The sequence below is a fragment of the Capricornis sumatraensis genome, chromosome 23, assembly GCF_032405125.1.
Source record: "Capricornis sumatraensis isolate serow.1 chromosome 23, serow.2, whole genome shotgun sequence".
NCBI lineage: Eukaryota > Metazoa > Chordata > Mammalia > Artiodactyla > Bovidae > Capricornis > Capricornis sumatraensis.
The window spans coordinates 46,910,281-46,933,431 of record NC_091091.1 but is presented as its reverse complement, the minus strand read 5'-3'; the positions used below and the strand labels follow the sequence as shown (position 1 = coordinate 46,933,431).

At 47.7% G+C, this 23,151-nt stretch overlaps 1 protein-coding gene across 2 annotated transcripts in view; it reads right to left on the bottom strand.

Moving 5' to 3' along the window:
* Positions 1-22,004: 22,004 nt before the first annotated feature.
* Positions 22,005-23,151, bottom strand: part of DOCK1 (dedicator of cytokinesis 1) — a 564,920-nt gene continuing 563,773 nt past the window's right edge. For both annotated transcript variants that reach the window (XM_068961248.1, XM_068961249.1), the window contains exon 52: positions 22,005-23,135. In XM_068961248.1, the coding sequence (XP_068817349.1) occupies positions 23,040-23,135 (96 nt within the window). In that variant the 3' untranslated portion in view covers positions 22,005-23,039. The remainder of the gene's footprint in view (positions 23,136-23,151) is intronic.

The following is a 23,151-nucleotide window of genomic DNA, read 5'->3' as shown; positions in this document are numbered from 1 at the left end:
CTTGCCTCTTCCATCAGCAAAGAAGACTTAAAACATATAAAGTCAGAGGAAACAACTTGAGCACCGCAATAGGAGAACAAGACAGATAATAACTCACTCTTCTTCTAAAATAATAACTCACCCTTCTTCCAAGACACCCAAGTGTCTCTATTAGAGAAACATTTTAATCTGCAGACATTCTGACAATGGAAATCTTTAATGACTTAGAGCAATGAAAGAAACATGCTCTATCAGATAGCATTTCACCTGGTATTTAAAATAAAAACAGAATAAACCTTTTTGTCAGGTTATTCAATCCTTATTTGATGTTGGTTTTAATTAGTTCAAGCTGTAGCTACCTAAATTATCAGAGGAAAAATTAAACCAAGCCTGCTTTAAAAAAAAAAAATTGTTTGGCTACTAGCAAACAATTGAAGAGGGCAGGGAGAGGGCATTCTATTTTTTTTTTTTTTCAGCATCTCTTAACTGTTCTTGTTGGACAGGAAATATTTTATTGTCAACAGATTTGTTACAAATTTACGAACCATTTTAACATTTTTCTGTTGTACAGAGAACATTCTCTGGTAAAAGGATTTGAAGAAATTGTTCAGAGGCGACTCTTGGCTGGCTGTTCTCCCACCCTCCCTCCTGGGAGGGTGACGAACTCTGTAGAACAATCACTTGAGTCTGTCGAGGGGAGTGTAATATTTAGGACATTTAGAAGTCATCTTCGTAATACAATAAATAGAATGAAGCACCAAGAGATTATTCATGCCTATTGACCTATGAAAGTGAAAGAAATGTGACCATATTAAAAAAGACGAAGAAGAGGAAATAAAATCCCCTTTATGGAAACATTTAAAAAACACTTTACATTTCATCATTGGTCAAAATGCCCCCCAAACTATTGGTTAATCCACTTTTCCTAAGCAAAACTTGCCTCTGATAGTCGGCAGAGGGCAGAGCCATGTCCAAAATTAGCTGCTAGACGCAGAAACAGGAGTGTTCATTGAGCTGATCGCATTGTCCTCTGTAGGCAGTAATCTTTGTCAGAGAGCTCTAAATAAGAGAAGAGGATTACAAATCGCACCATCACTGTTTCTGCACAATGAGGTAAACGGAAACATTTTCTTTTGTGTAGAAATGTCATCATCTCCCTAATGAGTTTTGAGGATGAACAGGAGGATATGATCATTTAGCCAGAGTTACCCCTTCTCGCCTGCAGAACGAAGGCTCTCGAGCCGTTTTCAAGCAGTGATTAGACTCTGGCTGTGTGCAGTGCCCTCGTTAAGCCGTTCAATCTATGACAGGGTTGATCCAACAAGTATTCGGGGAGTCAACAGGACGGCAGCAGCCTTCCCATGTTTGGACATGTTTGCAAATTAAAACAGTCTCCAAAAGGAAATTCTGCATTTAAAATTCTTGACGACGTCTCTGGTGCACAGTGGATAAGAATCCACCGGCCAATGCAGGGGATAAGGGTTCAATCCTTGATCCAGGAGGATGCCACTCGCTGCAGAGGAGCTAAGCCTGCGCACACAACTGCTGAAGCCGTGAGCCCGAACGACGGAAGCCCCGCACCCAGAGCCCGCGCGCCGCGACCGGAGAAGCCCGCAATGAGAAGCTTGCGAACCACAGCAGGACAAAGACCGAGAGAGCAGTGAAGACCCAGCGCGGCCAAAAGTGAACAGACTTAACTAACTAATTAAAAAATAAAAAAATCCCTGAAAGTGAACATCATAAAGAAAGGGTTACAACCTAAGCTCTCGATCATAAAATACATAGAAAAGGAATTGTGTTATGTAACATTCAAGGTAGTGGTAAATATTCTTTCTTAAAAATACCTTTATATAATACCATATGGTATCTTATGCGTGCCACATGGACCAGCAGTTAATGCAACTAGGTACTGTGGTTCAGTCGCTCAGTCGTGTCTGACTCTTGGAGACCCCATGAACCGCAGCATGCCAGGCCTCCCTGTCCATCACCAACTCCTGGAGTCCACCTAAACTCATGTCCATTGAGTCGGTGATGTCATCCAACCATCTCATCCTTTGTCGTTCCCTTCCCCTCCTGCCCTCAATCTTTCCCAGCATCAGGGTCTTTTCAAATGAGTCAGCTCTTCTCATCAGGTGGCCAAAGTATTGGAGTTTCAGCAATTAGGTAAGCATTGGGTAAAAAAGTTAGAAACCACGTCCCAAGAATCTTAAAGCTACCAGGTACCTTAGACCTTCACAGTTCAGTTCAGATGCTCAGTCGTGTCCTACTCTTTGCGACCCCATGGACTGCAGCACGCCAGGCCTCCCTGTCCATAGCCAACTCCTGGACTTTACTCAAACTCATCTCCATTGAGTCGGTGATGCCATCCCACCAGCTCATCCTCTGTCGTCCCCTTCTCCTCTTGCCTTCAATCTTTCCCAGCATCAGGGTCTTTTCCGATGAGTCAGTTCTTCATATCAGGTGGCCAAAGTATTGGAATTTCAGCTTCAGCATCAGTCCTTCCAATGAATATTCAGGACTGATTTCCTTCAGAATGGACTGGTTGGATCTTCTTGCAGTCCAAGGGACTCTCAAGAGTCTTCTCCAATACCACAGTTCAAAAGCATCAAATCTTCAGTGCTCAGCTTTCTTTATAGTCCAACTCTCCCATACATACCCGACTACTGGAAACACCACAGCCTTGACTAGATAGACCTTTGTTGGCCTTCACAGGCAGTAGCAGTTCACCTAGTTGGCTACCTGTAGGAACCAGGTAATTTGAGCAAGGCAGTGGATATCTTTTTAACCTCCAACTGTCAGACTGGATTGAGAATAATGAAGCTTGACAAGACTCAAGTTGAAAAAGGGTTCATCACGACAGATCGGCTACAAGATCTGAATTTTAACACAAAGGAAATACTGTGCTGTGATTGAAAAGCTGGCTAATCTGTGTGTTTTTCTATAAAACACAGCACTTCACGGAAAAAATGTGCACCCAACCGACACTAGAGTTATTGGCTTTGGAAATACATGATTTAATAAACATTTACAGGTGAATATATTTGAATAACATGTTATTTTAAAAAAAAAGGATTTGCTGCTCTGTGTCACGTACGATGCCTACCCCTGTGGATGCAAAGAGGAGGGATCCCCAGCCTGTCCTCAGAAAGGAAGGAAGGAAGACATTGACTCAAACTGGCTGGGACCACTCCAGTCAAAGCGCTGTGAATAGCCAGGGGTGATTTGGGAAAACACTCTCCTGAGCCTGAGGGTCAGAGAAAGCTTATCGAAGAGAGGATGTCTGTTTTATCTCTTAAAGAAGACTGAGGGTATGACAGAGTGGGGAGGAAAAATATTTCAGGCAGATGGAACAAAGCGAACATATATATTTTTGGCACCCCACTCCAGTACTCTTGCCTGGAAAATCCCATGGATGGAGGAGCGTGGTAGGCTACAGTCAATGGGGTCACAAAGAGCCGGACATGACTGAGTGACTTCACTTTCACTTTTCATACACATCTAAATAAGCAAAATAATGTATAAATATAGAGAACTTTATACAGTTTAGGTAGTACACATTATTCCAAAATATACATGGGCCAGGTACAAAAAGTTTAAAATATTCTAAAAAGTAAAGAATGTTTAAGTCACTTTTTCAGAGCACAATGCAATCAAATTACAAATGTATGATTTAAAAGAAATCTTAAAATATTTTGGAAGTAAGAGTTTTCAGTCCTGTAGTTAACATCTGAGACAAGAGGAGATCAGAATTGCAATCATAGAATATTTATTTAATAATGACAATGGAACTTCGAAGGTAAGATCCTCAGTTATACTCTCATATGTTCTTTATTATTAAATCGAAAAATTTTAAACATGCTTATCATTCAACTAAAGAAGTGAATGAGAAAAGTAACCTGAGAAAAACATGATGAATAAATTAATCAAAAGAGAAAATAATGACACTGGAATATATTTTTAAAACTGAAGACACAGGCAGACCCAAGCACTGTTTCTATAAAAGAAAAAACCAAAAAACAGTGAAACAGACCAGCCTCTCGAAAATCTAATCAGGAAAAATGATTGACGACGGAAGCACACCTTTGTGAGTGAGAAGAGGATAAAAGCCAATGCAATCATTTCAAAGACGAAGAGTAAGCAACTCTAAACAGCAAGGCGTTTTAAAATTTGAATGAAACAGGCGATTGTTTCAGGGAAGCACAACTAAGCCAAAGCCAATTTCAGAAGAAGGTGAAAACAAATAAGCCAAAAATAATGTCTAAACCTATCAAGAAGGTATCACAAAACTCAAAACCCCAAGCTCTGATGCTATTGACCACGTCTGTCCATCACATTTAATTCTGTCCCCCTTTGCCATGAATACTGGGGTCCCCCACTCACACAGCACCCCCATCTCTGTTTCCCTCTGTTTCTGCCACCATCTCCGCCTCTCTTCTCCATCTCCACCTCTCTTCTCCATCTCCGCCTCTCTCCATCTCTGCCTCTCTCTCTCCATCTCCGCCTCTCTTCTCCATCTCCGCCTCTCTTCTCCATCTCCGCCTCTCTTCTCCATCTCCGCCTCTCTCCCTCCATCTCCGCCTCTCTCCCTCCATCTCTGCCCCTCTACTCCATCTCCGCCTCTCTTCTCCATCTCCGCCTCTCTCCCTCCATCTCTGCCTCTCTCCCTCCATCTCTGCCCCTCTCCTCCATCTCTGCCCCTCTCCTCCATCTCTGCCCCTCTCCTCCATCTCTGCCTCTCTCTTCTCCATCTCTGCCCCTCTCCTCCATCTCTGCCCCTCTCCCTCCCATTCCCCTCTCCCCTCATGACCCCTCTCTGCCATAGTCTCCCCTCAGCCCTACTGGCCCAGCCCCACACACTTATACAAATGAGTGACTTTGAGGATGTGCATCTTCATTTCTTACTTGATAGAAGTTATCTTCATCCTTCTTTTTGGATTCTAACTCCTGGTTTATTTTGCCGTGGATGGATCATGGTATGGAAGCCAAGTAGGGAAATACATGCAGCCATGTGTGAGTCTGAGGGATGCCCTGAATGCTTCAGTGACTATTGATTCTTATGACAAGGTTTGCTTCAATTCACCCAGAGTTGCTTTCTATGTGGATTTCCAAAAACACATTTGTGGCCAAAAGCTGCTCCTCTCTAAAGCCAGTTAGTTGTTCAATAAGGACTCACTACCCTTCAACCCAGAGAAAGCAATGGCACCCCACTCCAGTACTCTTGCCTGGAAAATCAAAAGAATATTCTTTTGATTTTCAGTCCATGGGGTCACTAAGAGTCAGACAGGACTGAGTGACTTCACTTTCACTTTTCAGTTTCATGCATTGGAGAAGGAAATGGCAACCCACTCCAGTGTTCTTGCCTAGAGAATCCCAGGGACGTGGGGAGCCTGGTGGGCTGCCATCTATGGGGTCGCACAGAGTCGGACTGAAGTGACTTAGCAACAGCAGCAGCAGCACCCTTCAACCAGGGGCTTTCCAGATGGTGCTCATGGTAAAGAATCCGCCTGTTAATGCAGGAGATGCAAGAGATGGGGGTTTGATCTCTGGGTCGGGAAGGTGCTCTGGAGGAGGAAATGGCAGCCCACTCCAGTGTTCCTACCCGGGAAACCCCATGGACAGAGGAGCCTGGAGGGCTACTGTCCACAGGGTCGCCAAGAGTCGGACATGGCTGAATGATTTACCTTGCATGCGTGAATCCTTCAATCACACTTGCTATGACTTGATGACTTCTTGGCATGTCAGGGGTGGGTGAGACATGGGACCTGGCACCGGTTGGGTATCCAGTGGCGCACAGGCCCAGGATGGAGTCCCTGAAGCAGGGAGTTGCCTGGGTTGTTTGCCCTGTGGAGTTCTGAGTCCAGGTTGAATTAATTCCCAGGACAGAGAGGCAGCAGGAAGCTCTGCCAAAGTGGTCGTCCATGTGGTCCTGTAAGTCAAGCCTGCATTTCTGCCCTGCTTGTTATTTCTATTTCCCAGGGAAGGATTCCTTCTCTCTGACATATTCCACTTTGCAGGGGGAGGGATGTTGTTGAAGCCAGTCATCCGTTCTGCCATCTCGTCCATCATTCTGGCCAAGCACCCAGTATGGGCAGAGGTCCAGGGGCTGAGGGGCTGGGAAGCTAGACCACCCCCCAGCCCACCCTGATGGGTGGACTGTGGCCCTGGAGGCTAAACCAGGCAGTCTTTTGCACTCTCTCCTCTCATAACAGGGTGATATGCACCTGGGAGTAATGAAACCCTTTTCTCACTGATGAATACTATCCTTAGTATCGTGTTCAGCTCCTCTGGAGATGAGGTCTATAATAGTGTCGAGGACACAGCTGGCAGACTTCCTGGGAGTGTTGGTTTCATGATGGGTGGACAGCACGCTTATCAATCAGGCAAGTCTCAGGGGCTGTGACGGAAGTGGCCGGGTTGAGAGCAGAGAGCAGGGGATGCTGGGAAACTCCTCTGCCTGTTGTGAGGCCTAGCTGGGGCATCAGCGTCTACACATCCCGGTTGTGAAGTGAGCTCTTCCTCTCTGCTGGCCCCCAGGGACAGCTTTCCTCCACATGATCCCAGACCACCTTCTGAGGAGCTTCCTGACTCAGGGGCCACATCTCCTAAAAGCTCACCATGTGACCGGACAAGACTGGGCCTACAGGGGTGCCTACAGAAGACCTTCAAAGGGAAAGCGGGGCTCAGGACTCAGAAGCTCAACAGTGGTGGAGTGAATGGACCCGGCTGGCACTGACCAGACAGCTGTCATCGTGAGAACCAGGGAGGCACCACTGTATTCAGCCTGCTCTGAGAGTCCAGCTGTCGTTTTGAAATAAGACCCCCTGCAGCAAGCAAGTTCTTGGGTGGACAGAGAGGAGGAGCTAGAGGATGGACCCTGACTTGGTTCATAAAGGTGAAAGGTTCTAGACCATGAAGTCCGGAGTGTTTCCCTGGACTCTTGGAGCTGACCGTGGATCTGTGCAAAATCTGAAACGGAAGACTCTCCGTGCAATAAAAAGGCCTTGGTAAGGCTCACATTGGCTATCGTGGCCAGGCAGCGCTCCATACAGACCTATCTTGGATTCTGGAATTCATTACTGAGGAGCTTAATGTTTTATCATACAAAGGAGTTCAGCAAGATAGGCACTTGGATGTTTTCAAAGTCGAAATGCTCAGGAGAGAGTCATATATTAAAGATTATACGTTTTTAGTTTTTTTTTTCTTGTTATTATTGCTCCTGACCTTGGTTTCTGCTGACTTCTTTTTTCATTCTCAAAAATTTCTCATAACTTAGTGTGATGGTTTAACTCATGCAGCAATTATTAGTTGTGTGTTTAGTGTTGAAAGAGCCTGGAATGAGGGGCTAATGGGAGACCGAAAATGTTAAGGTTATTGAAAGCCAAGTCCACTTTCTTTGGGAGTGGAGTTGGGTGAGCTATGCAGCTGGTGGCAGCTTGGACCCGGGGACCAGGCTCAGTTCGAACTAGGTTTGGAAGGAAATGATGGGCGAGGCCCTAAGGATACGAGAAAGGAAGGCATGCCAGGTAAGACGGGACAGCGTGAGTCCAGGTGCAAACTAGGGATGTGAGAGCTGGACTATAAAGAGAGCTGAGCGCCAAAGAATTGATGCTTTTGAACTGTGGTGTTGGAGAAGACTCTTGAGAGTCCCTTGGACTGCAAGGAGATCCAACCAGTCCATTCTGAAGGAGATCAGTCCTGAATGTTCATTGGAAGGACTGATGCTGAAGCTGAAACTCCAATACTTTGGCCACCTGATGCAAAGAACCGACTCATTGGAAAAGACCCTGATGCTGGGAAAGATTGAAGGCAGGAGGAGAAGGGGACGACAGAGGATGAGATGGTTGGATGGACATGAGTTCGAGTAAACTCCGGGAGTTGGTGATGGACGTGGAGGCCTGGCGTGCTGCAGTCCATGGGGTCGCAAAGAGTCGGACACGACTGAGCAGAACTGAGAGAAGCAGGCAATAGAGGGACACGGGGGGAGCCCTTGAGTCCTGAGTCTTCCCGTCCACTGGTGACCTCCAGCGCACTCTGCTGGCAGATTGTGTGCACTGCAGTTTGTCCTGTGCCGCTCTGGTTTCTGAAGGCAGGCTGTCTCTGCTCTTAGTAAAACCCCAAGGCCTTTCCCCGAGCCAGTCCAGCACACAGGTGGAGGGTGTCCACAGTGTTTCCTCTGGCTTGCTGTCCTGTCCTGGTCACTGACACCTCCTGCCCCTGCGTTGATGTGGCTGGCCTGGGTTTCCAATACTTAATCCCTCCTGTGGGGGCAGGGGCTTCTCCCCTGGGCCCTTCTTCCAGGGGAGGGAGGAGGCTCTGATTCACACTGTCCCACAGCCTCTGCTGCAGCCCAGGTTTTTCCAAAGTGTGGAACCTGAGACAGGTGGTTTGTGCGGGGAAGTGAAAGCTGCATACGGAGGAGATGGTGGAGCAGGACTCACCTGCCCACTTCAGCACCGAGGATCTGTAAGCCGGTCACAGACCACACTCTGCCAGGATGGGTGACTTGTCAGTGCGGTTCCTGGGCTGTGTCATATGCCGTGAGGACGCTGTGCCTTTTCCACACTTGGAGCTGCTGCTGACAGAAGGCCTCCTCCCGTGACCCTGTATGTGGAGTGCAGTGCTTGGGAGGAGGGGGAAGGAGGCCGAAGCCCTCACTGGGCCCCAGGTGGATTAGCACATCCTTCTCACCTCCTGCAGACAGCTGGGAGCAGGGTGGCGTGCAGGGTCCTACTCGAAGCCAGTTAGATCCGGGCTGAAGTGCTGGGTGTCTGCTCAGCTTGCTCTCCTGTCAAGTGGATAGGATCCTGTCTAATAATGCAGAGAGGGTGTCTGGTGCGTTGAGAAAGAGAAAAACAGGTGCTCCACAAATGACCTTTCGGTTTCAACAGCTATTTGTTAGCAGCTTCTACAGCATCTCGCGTGTGCTTGCACACCAACACACGTGCACACACACACACGCTCAGACACTCGAGGTCCCAGGAGACGGGCCTCTGCAGCATCGCCCAGGAGCTAAGCAGGGCTCTGCTGAGCCTTCAGCTGCTGCTCAAAGCAGCTGCCTGGCCCCATCGCCTTCACTTACACAGGGGGAGGAGAGGAGGTGGCCAAGCATTCTAGGATCACTCGCCTACTCTGTGCAAGCCTCCACCTGGGGCAAAGGGGTCCCTCTGGAGCTCAGAAACATTAATTCATTTTGCCACATGTCTTGTGCCCTTAAAAAAAAATATTTTGTTGAAGTATAGTTGATTTACAGTGCTGTGCTAATTTCTTTTGTGCAGCAGAGATTCAGTTATATATATATATATATTCTTTTTCATATGATTTTTTCCATTATGGTTTATCAGAGGATGTTGAATATAATACCATGGGCTCCACAGTAGGATCTGGTTGTTCATCCTTTCTATACATAATTGGTTGCATCTGCTAATCCCAAACTCCCACTCCATTCCTCCCTCTGCCCGCTTCCCTCTCTGCTCCTCTGAGGCATCACGGGGAACATGTGTGCTGAGCGAAACACTACCTGGCCTGTTGGCGTGGAAATGGGGACCTTCCTTTGATGGGAAAGACTTGGCCACATCCTAAGTGAAAATTGTGATTAATTGAGAGAACCGCCCCCCTCCAGTGTCCCCACTCTTTCATTCATGTGCAAATACCAATGAGGTGGGGCTGGAGTTATCAAAGCAGTTTGGGAAACTCACTGATGTGAGAGTCAGTGCTTTCAGGGTACGTGGGGCTGAACTCCAACAGCCCCGAGAGAATCCCTTCATTTACCAGCCCGGGTCAAGCTCAGGGTGACGGTGGTCCTGTAAGAGCCTCGCGCCATCCCAGACAGCAGAAGACCTGCACAGCCTGGCCCCACCGAGTCCTGCAATGAGTGTTCGTTGTATCCACACGTCTTCTTCCCCAAGAAAGAACACCCACCAGCGGCTGCGTTGATGACAAGTCAGTTTCAGTCTTGCTGCCCCGTCGCTTCACGCTCCTTGTCTGGCAGAAAGGAGAGCAGTGGAGGCAGGGCAGTTCTAAGGGGAAAATTGTTTCTTTAGTGCAACTGTGACCTGAAAGACAAGCAGCGCTCCCAGGGAAGCGACTTAACGATGGGTGAGGAAGCACCCTCGCCGCTCGGCAGTGGTGGGCACCGCCGCCAGGAGCAGCGGAGCTTCCATCAGCTTCCTGTTCGCGCCCATCGACAGGGGAAGCCGTCAGCAACAGCTCACAGACACGCCTCCCCCAACCAAGACATTGAGTCGTGGGAATGTGGTCTATGCCCGGATAGCCTAACTGAGGAATTCGATCCAGGCTGGAATCCCAGCTTCTCTCCAATGAGCTTGGGGACTTTGGCAAAGAGTCTTGACAGACATGCTGCCTCCACCGCAAATGGAGTCAATCATAGCACCCGCTCCCCTAGATGCAGATTTCCAAAGTCCAAGGACACATGCTGCCTCCATTGTGTCTGGCACTGACTGCACGTTCCGTCCCTTCATCTTCTCAGCCAGACCAGAGAGGAGGCCACGGGCATGCTTGCAGCCGTAAGAAGCTAACGCCTGAGAGGAGAACAAGCTAAACACACAGCAAGAAGAAGCAGAGAAGGACTGCAGGTGAACGAAGAAACAAATGAAATAGAGAGCAGAAAAGCAACTGGGAAAAATCACCAGAACTAAGGCTGGCTCTTTGAAAAGAGACCAAAGTTTAAGACTTTTCTTTGATCCATATCCCCAGACTAAAGATGGCATTTCCTGTCCCATCAGAGAAATCTCTAGCAAGAGATGCAAAGGGTGAGATTTAGCCTTGCCATAGAGGCAGGAGAAGAAATGGAAAAGAAATGCAAAAAAGCAAAATGGCTGTCTGAGGAGGCCTTACAAATAGCTGAGAAAAGAAGTGAAAAGCAAAGGAGCAAAGGAAAGATATAAGCATCTGAGTGCAGAGTTCCAGAGAATAGTAAGAAGAGATAAGAAAGCCTTCCTCAGCTATCAATGCAAAGAAATAGAGGAAAAGAACAGAATGGGAAAGACTAGAGATCTCTTCAAGAAAATTAGAGATACCAAGAGAACATTTCATGCAAAGATGGGCTCGATAAAGGACAGAAATGGTCTGGACCTAACAGAAGCAGAAGATATTAAGAAGAGGTGGCAAGAATACACAGAAGAACTATACAAAAAAGATCTTCATGACCAAGATAATCATGATGATGTGATCACTCATCTAAAGCCAGACATCCTGGAATGTGAAGTCAAGTGGGCCTTAGAAAGCATCACTACAAACAAAGCTAGTGGAGGTGATGGGATTCCAGTTGAGCTGTTTCAAATCCTAAATACTGTGAAAGTGCTGCTCTCAATATGTCAGCAAATTTGGAAAACTCAGCAGTGGCCACAGGACTGGAAAAGGTCAGTTTTCATTCCAATCCCAAAGAAAGGCAATGCCAAAGAATGCTCAAACTACTGCACATTGCACTCATCTCACATGCTAGTAAAGTAATGCTCAAAATTCTCCAAGGCAGGCTTCAGCAATATGTGAACCGTGAACTTCCAGATGTTCAAGCTGGTTTTAGAAATGGCAGAGGAACCAGAGATCAAATTGCCAACATCCGCTGGATCATGGAAAAAGCAAGAGAGTTCCAGAAAAACGTCTATTTCTGCTTTATTGACTATACCAAAACCTTTGACTGTGTGGATCACAATAAACTGTGGAAAATTCTGAAAGAGATGGGAATCCCAGACCACCTGGCCTGCCTCTTGAGAAACCTGTATGCAGGTCAAGAAGGAACAGTTAGAACTGGACATGGAACAACAGACTGGTTCCAAATAGGAAAAGGAGTACGTCAAGGCTGTATATTGTCATCCTGCTTATTTAACTTCTATGCAGAGTACATCATGAGAAACGCTGGGCTGGAAGAAGCACAAGCTGGAATCAAGATTGCTGGGAGAAATATCAATAACCTCAGATATGCAGCTGACACCACCCTTATGGCAGAAAGTCAAGAGGGGCTAAAAAACCTCTTGATGAAAGTGAAAGAGGAGAGTGAAAAAGTTGGCTTAAAGCTCAACATTCAGAAAACTAAGATCATGGCATCTGGTCCCATCACTTCATGGGAAAAGGATGAGGAAACAATGGAAACAATGTCAGACTATTTTTGGGGGCTCCAAAATCACTGCAGATGGTGATTGCAGCCATGAAATTTAAAGACGCTTACTCCTTGGAAGAAAAGTTATGACTAACCTAGCTAGATATCATATCCAAAAGCAGAGACATTACTTTGCCGACTAAGGTCCCTCTAGTCAAGGCTATGGTTTTTCCAGTGGTCATGTATGGATGTGAGAGTTGGACTGTGAAGAAAGCTGAGTGCCAAAGAATTGATACTTTTGAACTGTGGTGTTGGAGAAGACTCTTGAGAGTCCCTTGGACTGCAAGGAGATTCAACCAGTCCATTCTAAAGGAGATCAGTCCTGGGTGTTCATTGGAAGGACTGATGCTAAAGCTGAAAGTTCAATACTTTGGCCACCTCATGTGAAGAGTTGAGTCATTGGAAAAGACTCTGATGCTGGGAGGGATTGAGGGCAGGAGGAGAAGGGGACGACAGAGGATGAGATGGCTGGATGGCATCACCGACTCGATGGACATAAGTTTGAGTGAACTCCAGGAGTTGTTGATGGACAGGGAGGCCTGGTGTGCTGCGATTCATGGGGTCGCAAAGAGTCGACTGAGCGACTGAATTGAGCTGAACTGAACTGATATAGAGAGGGAAGCCTGGGCATCTCATGAGCCTTGATTGAGACTTGCTGATTTGCTTTTTTTTTTTTTTTTTTGGCTCTATGAATCTGTGAAATTAATGGCAGGTTTTTCAGTGAGTGCAAATTAGGTAGAGGTGCAGGGCAGTTGATCCCCTGGGTCACCCTAAACCAGTGGGAATCCAAGTCTAAATGCCCCAATCTCCACACTCACTGTCAGGTCAGGGAGACCTAAGGGCTGGTGACGAGAATAAGGCATATCATTGGCCACAAAGGGGTAAGGTGACTGTGTCTGCTGGTCTTACACAAGGTGTAAGGACAAGGTGGATTCACTAACATGGTGAACAGTTATAGTTGACCCAAGCTCTGGTTCCAGAGAAAATGGACGGCTTCTCTCTGCATCCAGCCTGCCCCTTCCCCAGTAGAAAGAGCAAATGGCATCTGAAGACACAAAACCAGGGACAAAGTGGACACCGGGCAGCCAGCAGCTCTCCGCCTGCAGCAGGAGCTGAGCGTGTGCGGAGGGTCTGGTGGGGCTGCCCATTGGGGAGGAGGGATGCCCAGGAGGAGAAGGGGTGGCGACTGGCACGAGGGAGGCAGGGGTCTTCGAAGCAGGAAGATGTCCATGTCCTTTCTCAGAGTCGTTGCCGTTCTTTGAGTCACGTGTGCTGTAATCACAGAGCAGGAACCTGTGGCGGGCGCACAGCCCTTCCAGGCTCCTCCTTGCCCACCCAGGAAGCCTCCAGTTGCCAGATGGCTTCTGAGGTCTTCAGGGAGGCTGACAGGACCCTGGGAACAAAGAGCGCAGAACTGGAAGGAGGAGAGACTTCCAACAGAGGGGAGAATGACCCGTGGAAATGTGCAGACACACCAACATTTGGGGTAGGAAGCTGTGAGCTCTCCCAGAGGTTCTAGAGGGAACAGGGAAAGGAGAAGAGAGTGTAAGGACTCAGGTGCGTGTGGGTGGAGGCTGAACGGTGACAGGGATAGGGAGAGGGCATTTTTTTTTTGAGGGGGAGAGGGTATTTTTAAGTTGCTTTGCAGGACTTTCAAAAAACATGCCCGCTGCTCCGCCCCTTCTGTTAGACTCGTGGATTTCTGCAAGACAGTTGATTTCAATTCTCATGCTTCTTTGAATCAACTTTTCTCAAAGATGGAGTCACCCAAGGTCTTGGCTACAGTGTGAAGATGACTTGGTCCCTTCTGTCAGTGAAGGTATGCACTGGCCAGGCTGGGGGAAGACCTGGCCACCCCTGCCCTTAACCATCTTCTTATTCTTTCATCATAGATATCTGTGAGAGGTAATGTGAGATGGTCACTACCAAATTATTGGGCACGATAATACCTTTGAGTAATTAATACACGCATGATTTGGTAAGGTGCTGTAGCATGATCAGCCACCTTCAACAACTGCAGCTCTGGCTCATAATAGCACCACTGTCAGAAAACTAACTGTAACCCCGTGGGCTCCTTTGTCACACTTGTAGAGAAAAATAAAGTGGCCCAGTAAAGCAGCCCAATCTGTTGCTGGGTTTTAGTACTGAGTGATGCTTAGCACCAGTTGGGGAGGCTTGGAGCCTTAAGGAAAATGAGACTTGCCTACTAAACTGCCCATTTCTAATCTGAAGTGAGTTCTAAAATTGTCACCATTGGGACTTCCCTGGTAGTCCAGTGGCTAAGACTTCACGCTTCTGATGAAGGGATCCAGGTTTGATCCCAGATCAGGGAACAAGAACCCACATGCTGCAACTAAGATTCAGTGCAGCCAAATAAATACATAAACACTTAAAGATGTCACCATATAGAAAACCAGCTGCGGGAGGCTGGGCCAGTGCCATGCGCCTGTCAGATTCACATTACATATCCTGATGAGGGAAGAATCTCATAACTGAGGATTTTGAGCCATGTGAGCTCTAAGAGTCTCTCCGGGACAAAGCTCTGGGTCTGTTTTCCACTTTTCTAAAGCAAGTATCTTTTACAATTGTGGACCCCACATTCTTTATTACTGGTGGCAAAGCAGTCAGAAGGATGACCGTGGTGAATGTGTGCTCTCCAGTACAGCAGGGTTTGAAAGTTCAAGTTTGCCTTGCAGAGGAAGTGGGCCTGCCATTTCCTCTCTGCTGGCACATCACCCACCCTGAAGTTCTGGGAGCTGGGCCTGGAATGACTCTCATATCATTGAACGTTCTCTGTAATTTATTTCATGTAAACTTTCTTTTCACTCAGCAAGAGGGACTGAGGTCCCTGTTCCATTCAGTTCAGTCGCTCAGTCATGTCCGACTCTTTGCAACCCCATGGACTGCAGCACGCCAGGCCTCCCTGTCCTTCAACCTCTCCTGGGGCTTGCTCAAACTCATGTCCATCTAGTCGGTGATGCCATCCAACCATCTCATCCTCTGTTGTCCCATTCTCCTCCTGCCTTCAATCTTTCATAGTATCAGGGTCTTTTCCACTGAGTCAGATCTTTGTATCAGGTGGCCAAAGTATTGGTGTTTCAGCTTCAGTATCAGTTCTTCCAATGAATATTCAGGGTTGATTTCCTTTAGGATGGACTGGTTGGATCTCCTTGCAGTCCAAGGGACTCTCAAGAGTCTTCTCCAACACCACAGTTTTTGGAGCATCAGCTTTCTTTATAGTCCAACTCTCACATCCATACATGACCGCTGGAAAAACCATAGCTTTGAATAAATGGACTTTTGTCAGAACAGTAATGTCTCTGCTCTGCTTTTTAATATGCTGTCCAGGAGGGTCACAGCTTTTTTTCCAAGGAGGAAGTGTCTTTTAATTTCATGGATACAGTCATCATCTACAGTGATTTTGGAGCCCCCCAAGATAAAGTCTCTTACTGTTTCCATTGTTTCCCCATCTATTTGCCATGAAGTGATGGGATCAGATGCCATGATCTTAGTTTTCTGAATGTTGAGTTTTAAGCCAGCTTTTTTGCTCTCCTCTTTCACTTTCATCAAGAAGCTCTTTAGCTCCTCTTCACTTTCTGCCAAAAGGGTGGTGCCATCTGCATATCTGAGGTTATTGATATTTCTCCTGGCAATCTTGATTCTAGCTTGTGCTTCATCCAGCTCGGCATTTCACAGGATGTACTCTGCATAGAAGTTAAATAAACATGATGACAACATAGAGCCTTGATGTACTTCTTTACCAGTTTGGAACCAGTCTGTTGTTCCATGTCTGATTCTAACTGTTGCTTCTTGATCTGCATACAGATTTCTCAGGAGGCAGGTCATGTGGTCTGGTATTCCCATGTCTTGAAGAATTTTCCACAGTTTATTGTGATCCACACAGTCAAAGGCTTTGGCATAGTCAATAAAGCAGAAGTAGATGTTTTTCTGGAACTCTCTTGCATTTTCAATGATCCAATGAATGTTGGCAATTTGATCTCTGGATCCTCTGCCTTTTCTAAATCCAGCTTGAACATCTGGAGGGTCATGGTTCATGTACTGTTGAAGCCTGGCTTGAAGAATTTGAGCATTACTTTGCTAGTGTGTGCAACTGTGCAGTAGTTTGAATATTCTTTGGCATTGCCTTTCTTTGGGATTGGAATAAAAACTGACCTTTTCCAGTCCTGTAGCCACCACTGAGTTTTCCAAATTTGCTGGCATATTGAGTGCAGCCCTTTCACAGCATCATCTTTTAGGATTTGAAATAGCTCAACTGGAATTCCATCACCTCCACTAGCTTTGTTCGTAGTGATGCTTCCTAAGGGCCACTTGACTTCACATTCCTGGATGTCTGACTCTAAGTGAGTGATCACACCACTGTGGTTATCTGGGTCGTGAAGATCTTTTTTGTACAGTTCTTCTGTGTATTCTTGCCGCCTCTTCTTAATATCTTCAGCTTCTGTTAGGTCCATACCATTTCTGTCCTTTATCGAGCCCATCTTTGCATGAAATGTTCCCTTGGTATCTCTAATTTTCTTGAAGAGATCTCTAGACTTTCCCATTCTATTGTTTTCCTCTGTTTCTTTGCACTGATCGCTGAGGAAGGCATTCTTATCTCCCCTTGCTATTCTCTGGAACTCTCCATCCAAATGGGTATATCTTTCCTTTTCGCTTTTGCCTTTAGTTTCTCTTCTTTTCTCAGCTATTTGTAAGGCCTCCTCAGACAGCCATTTTGCCTTTTTGCCTTTCTTTTTCTCAGGGCAATTCCAACCTTCCATCTTCGCATTTAATTCCCAGTGGTCCTCCCTCACGGAGGCACTGCTTTCCCCAAGGGGTGATCAAGGGAGGAGAAGCTGCCCCATCTCCACCCACTCTGTCTCCAGGGCAGTGATTGAGCCTCCTTTGGAGTCTGTCAGACCAAAGGAAGCAGCGTCTCTTTACTCGAAGGCTGAACTAATATGAAGAACCCTCCCATCACTAGTATTTCTGAAACACTGAGAGATGAGTCTGATGTTCCCTCTCTAAGATGATAGCTTTGCCTTCCAAAGTTTACTTTTCAGGGGAAAAAACTTCAGCAAGGCATTAAAAACCCACGGACATCGTCAGTGTTCCCTGCAGAGAAATCAAAAATATGTAGGAGCTTAAAAATAACCCTGCCTTTCCCAGGTAGCTCCTCATTCGATATTAAGCGCCCTCTTCTCCAATGCAAGTGTTCATGATGCTAAATTAACTGTTAACAAGCACTTTAAAATAGTATAATTTATGCTAATTCAGAAATATTCCCATTCCCAAACTGATTATTTTTAACCTCCCAAATTGCTGTGCTTTTGCATCAGCAGCTGAGGAGTCGGGCGCTGTGAGCAGGCATCTCTCTGAGTGACTTCTGAATTCCTGGTCCTTTCCACACATGGTTTCCAGGGATGCCCACGGCTCGTGTGCTGTGCCCTCTGGCTATGCTCCGTTGTGATTCTGGGAGAAGGAAGGACACCTGCAGCCCTGACCTGTGCTGAGTGTCATCCCTTAAGGTCAGGGCCACGTGGGAAAGGTCATCTGCTCCTGCCAGAGCCGCCATCATGGGATGGAGGGCTCAGGTTGGCTTGCTGGCCCCTGCTGGGGGTGCACATTTCTCCCCACTCACACCTCCCTACAAAAGGCATCACAAACTCTGATGGTGAGTGGCAGGGGAGTGTGTCATTTCCTCGGTTCTGTCTCATCACAACAAAAATTTGAAGCGACGGACCAGCTTTACAGCTCTCGGATGGACCAGTGTTACAGCTCCGTGTTACAGCTCAGTTTTATTTGGAAAGTAAAGGAAAATACCTCCTTGAGACTTGAGGGCATGACGACCTAAAAGACGCGAAGAGGAGAGAGAGACAGAGACGCCCGGCCCCTTGGCCCCTCTTTTTATGTGTTCTTCCCTGCCCTGGGCCTGCCCTGTGTAAACTGGGCCAGCCAGGAGACTGTTTGCTCTACCTGAGGTCCTCACTCTGGTCCTCAGACCTTCCTTTGCTCTATTTTCATGGGCTTTTCCCTTCCTTGTCTTTTAGCCACCGACATTCTGGACTCCTGTTTCCTATTCTAACCCCCTAACGGTGTGGACACCCCCAAAGTCTGTGTGAAAGGCCTCTCTGCTCATCCTTGCCTGCTCCTCACTACATGTCCTTCAACAAACTGAGCTGCTTGTTGGGTGTCCTTGAAACACGCAAGGCCCGCTGCTGCTGTGGGGCACGTTGAGGTGTAGCCATGACGAGGCTTCATCTAATGGAGCAAAGTTAAGCAGACCCCGTAGCCATACCTTCTTCCTTTGAGGGAGAGTCCCATGTGCCCCTCTCTTGCCCTCAGCTCCCCATCCTATGGACCCCCCACTCTCTTCCCCAGCATGGATGCCCATCTTGCTCTTGTCCCAGTCATGCCCTAAAGGCAGAATTGTTTAGGAAAGAAGGGAAGGAAAGAAAAGCAGCTTGATATTTCGGAGCATGACATCGCTGAGAAAGTCCTCACAGAGGAATCAAATGCAGCCAGAGTCACCCACGAAGAGAAGCAAGTCCACTTGGGGAGATGTGGAGGGGACCCCACAACTGGACGCCGCCCAGCTCCCCAGCCTCCCTGAGCCGCCTCCTCCCTGCTCTCTTCCGGCCATCCCTTCACAGTGGGGCTCCCCCTCGTGTTGGGAGGTACCGATTACTGCTCCTCCCAACTCCTGACTCTCTTGCAAGTCTGTCCGTCTACTCATTCTCTGGGCGTCCCCCAGCGTCTGTGTGAAAGGCCCCTCTGCTCTGCCCTGCCCTGCCCAGTGCTCACCACTTGTCCTACTTGGCTGTGGTCTCATCTGTCCCCTAACCAGACTCTGAGATCTGTGAGGACGGGACTGGGTGTCTCCTAGAGCATTGTGCAAAGTACCTGCCATGGAGCTGTAGACATGCTCAACATGCTTTATAAAATGGCACAGCCAGTTACAAGAAGGGATGAAGAACAGATGAAACTCAGCCCTCCCCAGTACTAAAAACGTGCTGTGCTCAGGCGTTCGTCGTGTCTGACTGTGACATCATGGATTATAGCCCACCAGGCTCCTCTGTCCACGGAATTCTCCAGGCAAGAATACTGGAGTGGGTTGCCATTTCCTCCTCCAGGGAATCTTCCCCACCCAGGGATTGATCCAGCATCTCCTGCTTCGGCAGGCAGATTCTTTTTACCACTGAGCCACCTGGGAAGCCCTATATTGAAAACAACTGTTAAGTATTAGCAATGGCTAAACAGGTGGCCCTGGAGAAGGCGATGGTAACTCACTGCAGTACTCTTGCCTGGAAAATCCCATGGACGGAGGAGCCTGGAAGGCTGCAGTCCATGGGGTCGTGAAGAGTTGGACATGACTGAGAGACTTCACTTTCACTTTTCACTTTCACACATTGAAGGAAATGGCAGTCCACTCCGGTGTTCTTGCCTGGAGAATCCCAGGGGCGGCAGAGGCTGGTGGGCTGCAGTGGCTGGTGGGCTGCAGTCTATGGGGTCACACAGAGTCAGACATGACTGAAGCAACTTAGCAGCAGCAGCAGCAGCAAACAGGTGGCCCCAAGTGTTCAGGACCAAAGGAGACAGGGAGGTGAAGACATGTTGCTATGGAGCCAGAAGGAATGAGATCACTTCCCATGATGGGAAGGCTCCATGACTGCTGGAGGGTGGCAGGATGAATTTTAGACTCTTCAAATCTTGCAAAGGAGTCAAGAGAAGAGAAGGGCAAAAGAGCAGGACTGCTACATGAGGCTGTCTCCAGGACTGGCCAGTGCCAGAGCCGGTCTTAGAGGAGAAATTGGGGCATCCTGCCACTTGGTTGAGAGGCTGCAACTCAACTGTGGGGGGCAGGGAGGAGCCCAGACCACAACGGGGTGGAATGAGATGAAAGGCACCGTGAACCCCTGCTGGGTCACATGGGACGGTCACAGCAACAGACTCACAATAATTTAGCAGAGAAAATAGTTCTGACTATTTAAATTCTTGGTCATGCAAAGTAGCCTCCTATACATGAAACAGTAATGGAGGGTGAAAGACAGCCAAAGGGGAGAGGAGGGAGACAGACAGACAGAGACAGGGACGGGGACAGGGAGATTAAAAACAGAGACAGTAAAAGGAATATATCACTGCATCAAGAGAGGCAAGCTGTGCCCTGGAAACTCCTTCTAGAAGGAATGCCTCCAGAAGACACTTGACACAGAGGTCAGTTTTTCCTTGACTAGTTCTATAGCCCAACCTTGATTTAAAAGGCAAAAATAAAAAATAAAAAACTGTGTCTGCTTCGCTTGAGAAGTTCATTGTTTAAAAAAATACACTTACATATTTATATTAGGAAATTTCTGTAACACGCGTAAAATGTGTCCACTTTTCCTGTTAGATTTGCCATGCACCCAGCCCTCTGGAGCCCGGGGTGGAATTCCTGGCGACTTGGGGGGATGAGGACATGGGAGAGGGCCCTGGGTGGGGTGTGCAGTCCAGGGACGGTCCAGGGAGACTTTGTGGGGGGATTCGTGGTGCAGGGCAAGAATAGAACCCAGATGCTGTTCTAGAATAAAAACCACCATCTCCATAGGGCCAGGAACTGGTTCTATACATTTCAACTATAGCTTCTGCTATGTGAAATGCTGACTATCCAAAAACTCCCTGAGGCCAGGGGCTGGCCCCTCCCAGGTGGGTGTGTCCTTGTAATCATTTCAGGATGGTGGTGAATAGCCAGTTTCTAACATACTCAGTGGAGGATGAACATTCATGTTGGTCAAAGTAAAAATTCAAGCAGAAAACTAATCCATGCTCACGTGTATCTAAAATGTCTCAGGGTGGACTGGGTTTTGAAGACAAGTCCAAATAAACGGGGGTACGAGCCGCTGAGCCAGAGGGGGCTCCTCCGAGTCGCCTGGGTTCTGTCGCAGCCTCCTGGGAGGCCTGGCTGGAAGGGACAGAGTCACACCCTGTGTTTAAGCCAGGACACATCTGGATGGCATACAGGACTCCAGTGCCTTCTTTGCTTCTTACCATCTAAGCTTCAGAGAAAGCTGGGAGGTCTGATGCCTCTCAAGTGAAATGGCACATCCCAGGAAATGAAGCCCCTCTCACGTTAGACACTGAGAAGGTTAGAAGGAGAGGTTAACGAGGCTTAGCCAGGGGGCCCTGGGGTTGGGTTGAGGGAGCTGCAACCTAAGCTAGGCTCAGCTCTGCTCTGTCTGTCTGTAAGGACACACAGACAGAGGGTGCTGGGACGTGAGTGCTTTCTGGGCTCTGGGCCCCAGAGAATTAGACAGAGATGAAGAGCAGTGTTTGAGGGAGATGCATGCGTGTATAAACATGAGTCACAACGCTCTTTAAGAAGGCAGTGCTACAGACTGGCACGCACCGTCTCCCTCTACAAGGATTAAGTCAGGTAGATGCTGCTGCAGCTGCTGACCTTCAACACTTCCTGAAAAGAGTTCAGGGTGGAGAGCAGAAACGAGGCACTCTGTGCTCTGGAACGAACTGGCAGAACAGGTCTGCAGATAGTTTCTCGGGAGCCGATTTTATGAGCCCAATTCTTGTATCTCCTCATCTAGAAAAGCACTGAAATCCCTCCTGGGGATCACTGCTCCTCGTGACTAGCAGAAGCCTCCTGCAAAAAATACGTGCTTGACTGCACGCACTCCATTGACGTCCCCCCGCCGTCTCTTTGGAGCAGTCTCTGAAGTGCTGTCTCCCGGGCTATAGTTCTCACTTTGCCCCAGATAAAACTTAACTTGCAACTCCAACTCTCACGAGGTGCATTTTCTTTTTTTAAGTCAGCAGCAGAATATAAGCAGTGGCTTTTATATTCTACATCAGGGGATAATAACATAATATGTCGGACACTGAGACTTTAAACGACAGTTTATTTTTTGTTGTCAATGATTAACTCTTGAGCCTACTAGAAGAATACCATGATTATAGTCAATAAAAAAATATAGATGATAGAATAAAATATTAGGTCATACAAAGTTAGTGTTTTTTTTTTTTTTGAATCATTGTCCAGGAACATTTTTAGGGCTTGCGCTTTGGAGGAAAAAAAAAAAAATCAGAAAATTTAATTTGTGTTTCTTTTTTACACTTCCCTCAGTTACAAGTTAAGAACACATATTGAGAATCATGTGCGGGTGCCTAGGACAACAAACAGAAGGGCCACAAAAATCAAAACAAGTCCTAAAGGCCCTCACATATACAAACTTCTGTACAGAACGGGCACGAGAAGAGTTCCCCCAATTAAAACCATCGCCTGTGGTCTCCGTATCCTTTTTTTAAAAAGAGAGAAAATGGATCTTCCTACACTCATACTTATTTTTTCCACCTGATCCAGTATTTTTAATGGTGCCTCCACTCCATAAATTAGTAAGTGTTCAGTAGCAGAGAAGTATCCTATTTTAAATTATGCCGAGGGAAACCAGGAACCTCCCGGAAAGGGCTGGCCACAGTTGCCTGACGGAGACTGAAGGAGCCCTCAGCCCACAGCAAGTCACAGCACCAGGTGCAGGCAGGAGTGTTCCGTGAGACATCCTGGGAGAGGCACCTGGGGTCTCGCGGGGAGCTGAGGACTTGTCCACTGTTAGTACACAGTTCTAACCTCTCCTTCCTGCGCTCTGCTCAGGTCAGCTGGGCTCTTTGCTGATGTGTCATCTGGCACAAACAGTAAGGGCTTTGGGGCAAGACTCAGGCTCTTTCAAGATGGACACACTCGGACGCTGATAAACACAGCCGCATGTCCCGGGCCAGTACCCGCCTCCTTACTCCCTGATGCTAAAGCCCGCTCACCCTGTGGCTGGAGACGAAATCCTGCTAGGGAAAAGCAATTGCACCACCGGTCAGACATCACAGGCCCCATGAGGTAAACGCCGGACGTGGGAGGAGATGCGAGGGATGCGAAGGATGCCAGCTCGCCCTTCGGGGGGGTGCCGCGGCTTCACTGCACGATCCCCGAGTCCACCGAGTTCTGCTTGCGCGTCGTCTTGGGAGGGGGTGGTGGTGGGGTCTTGCTGGGCAGAGGAGGAGGCAGATGCTGGAAGACAGAAAAT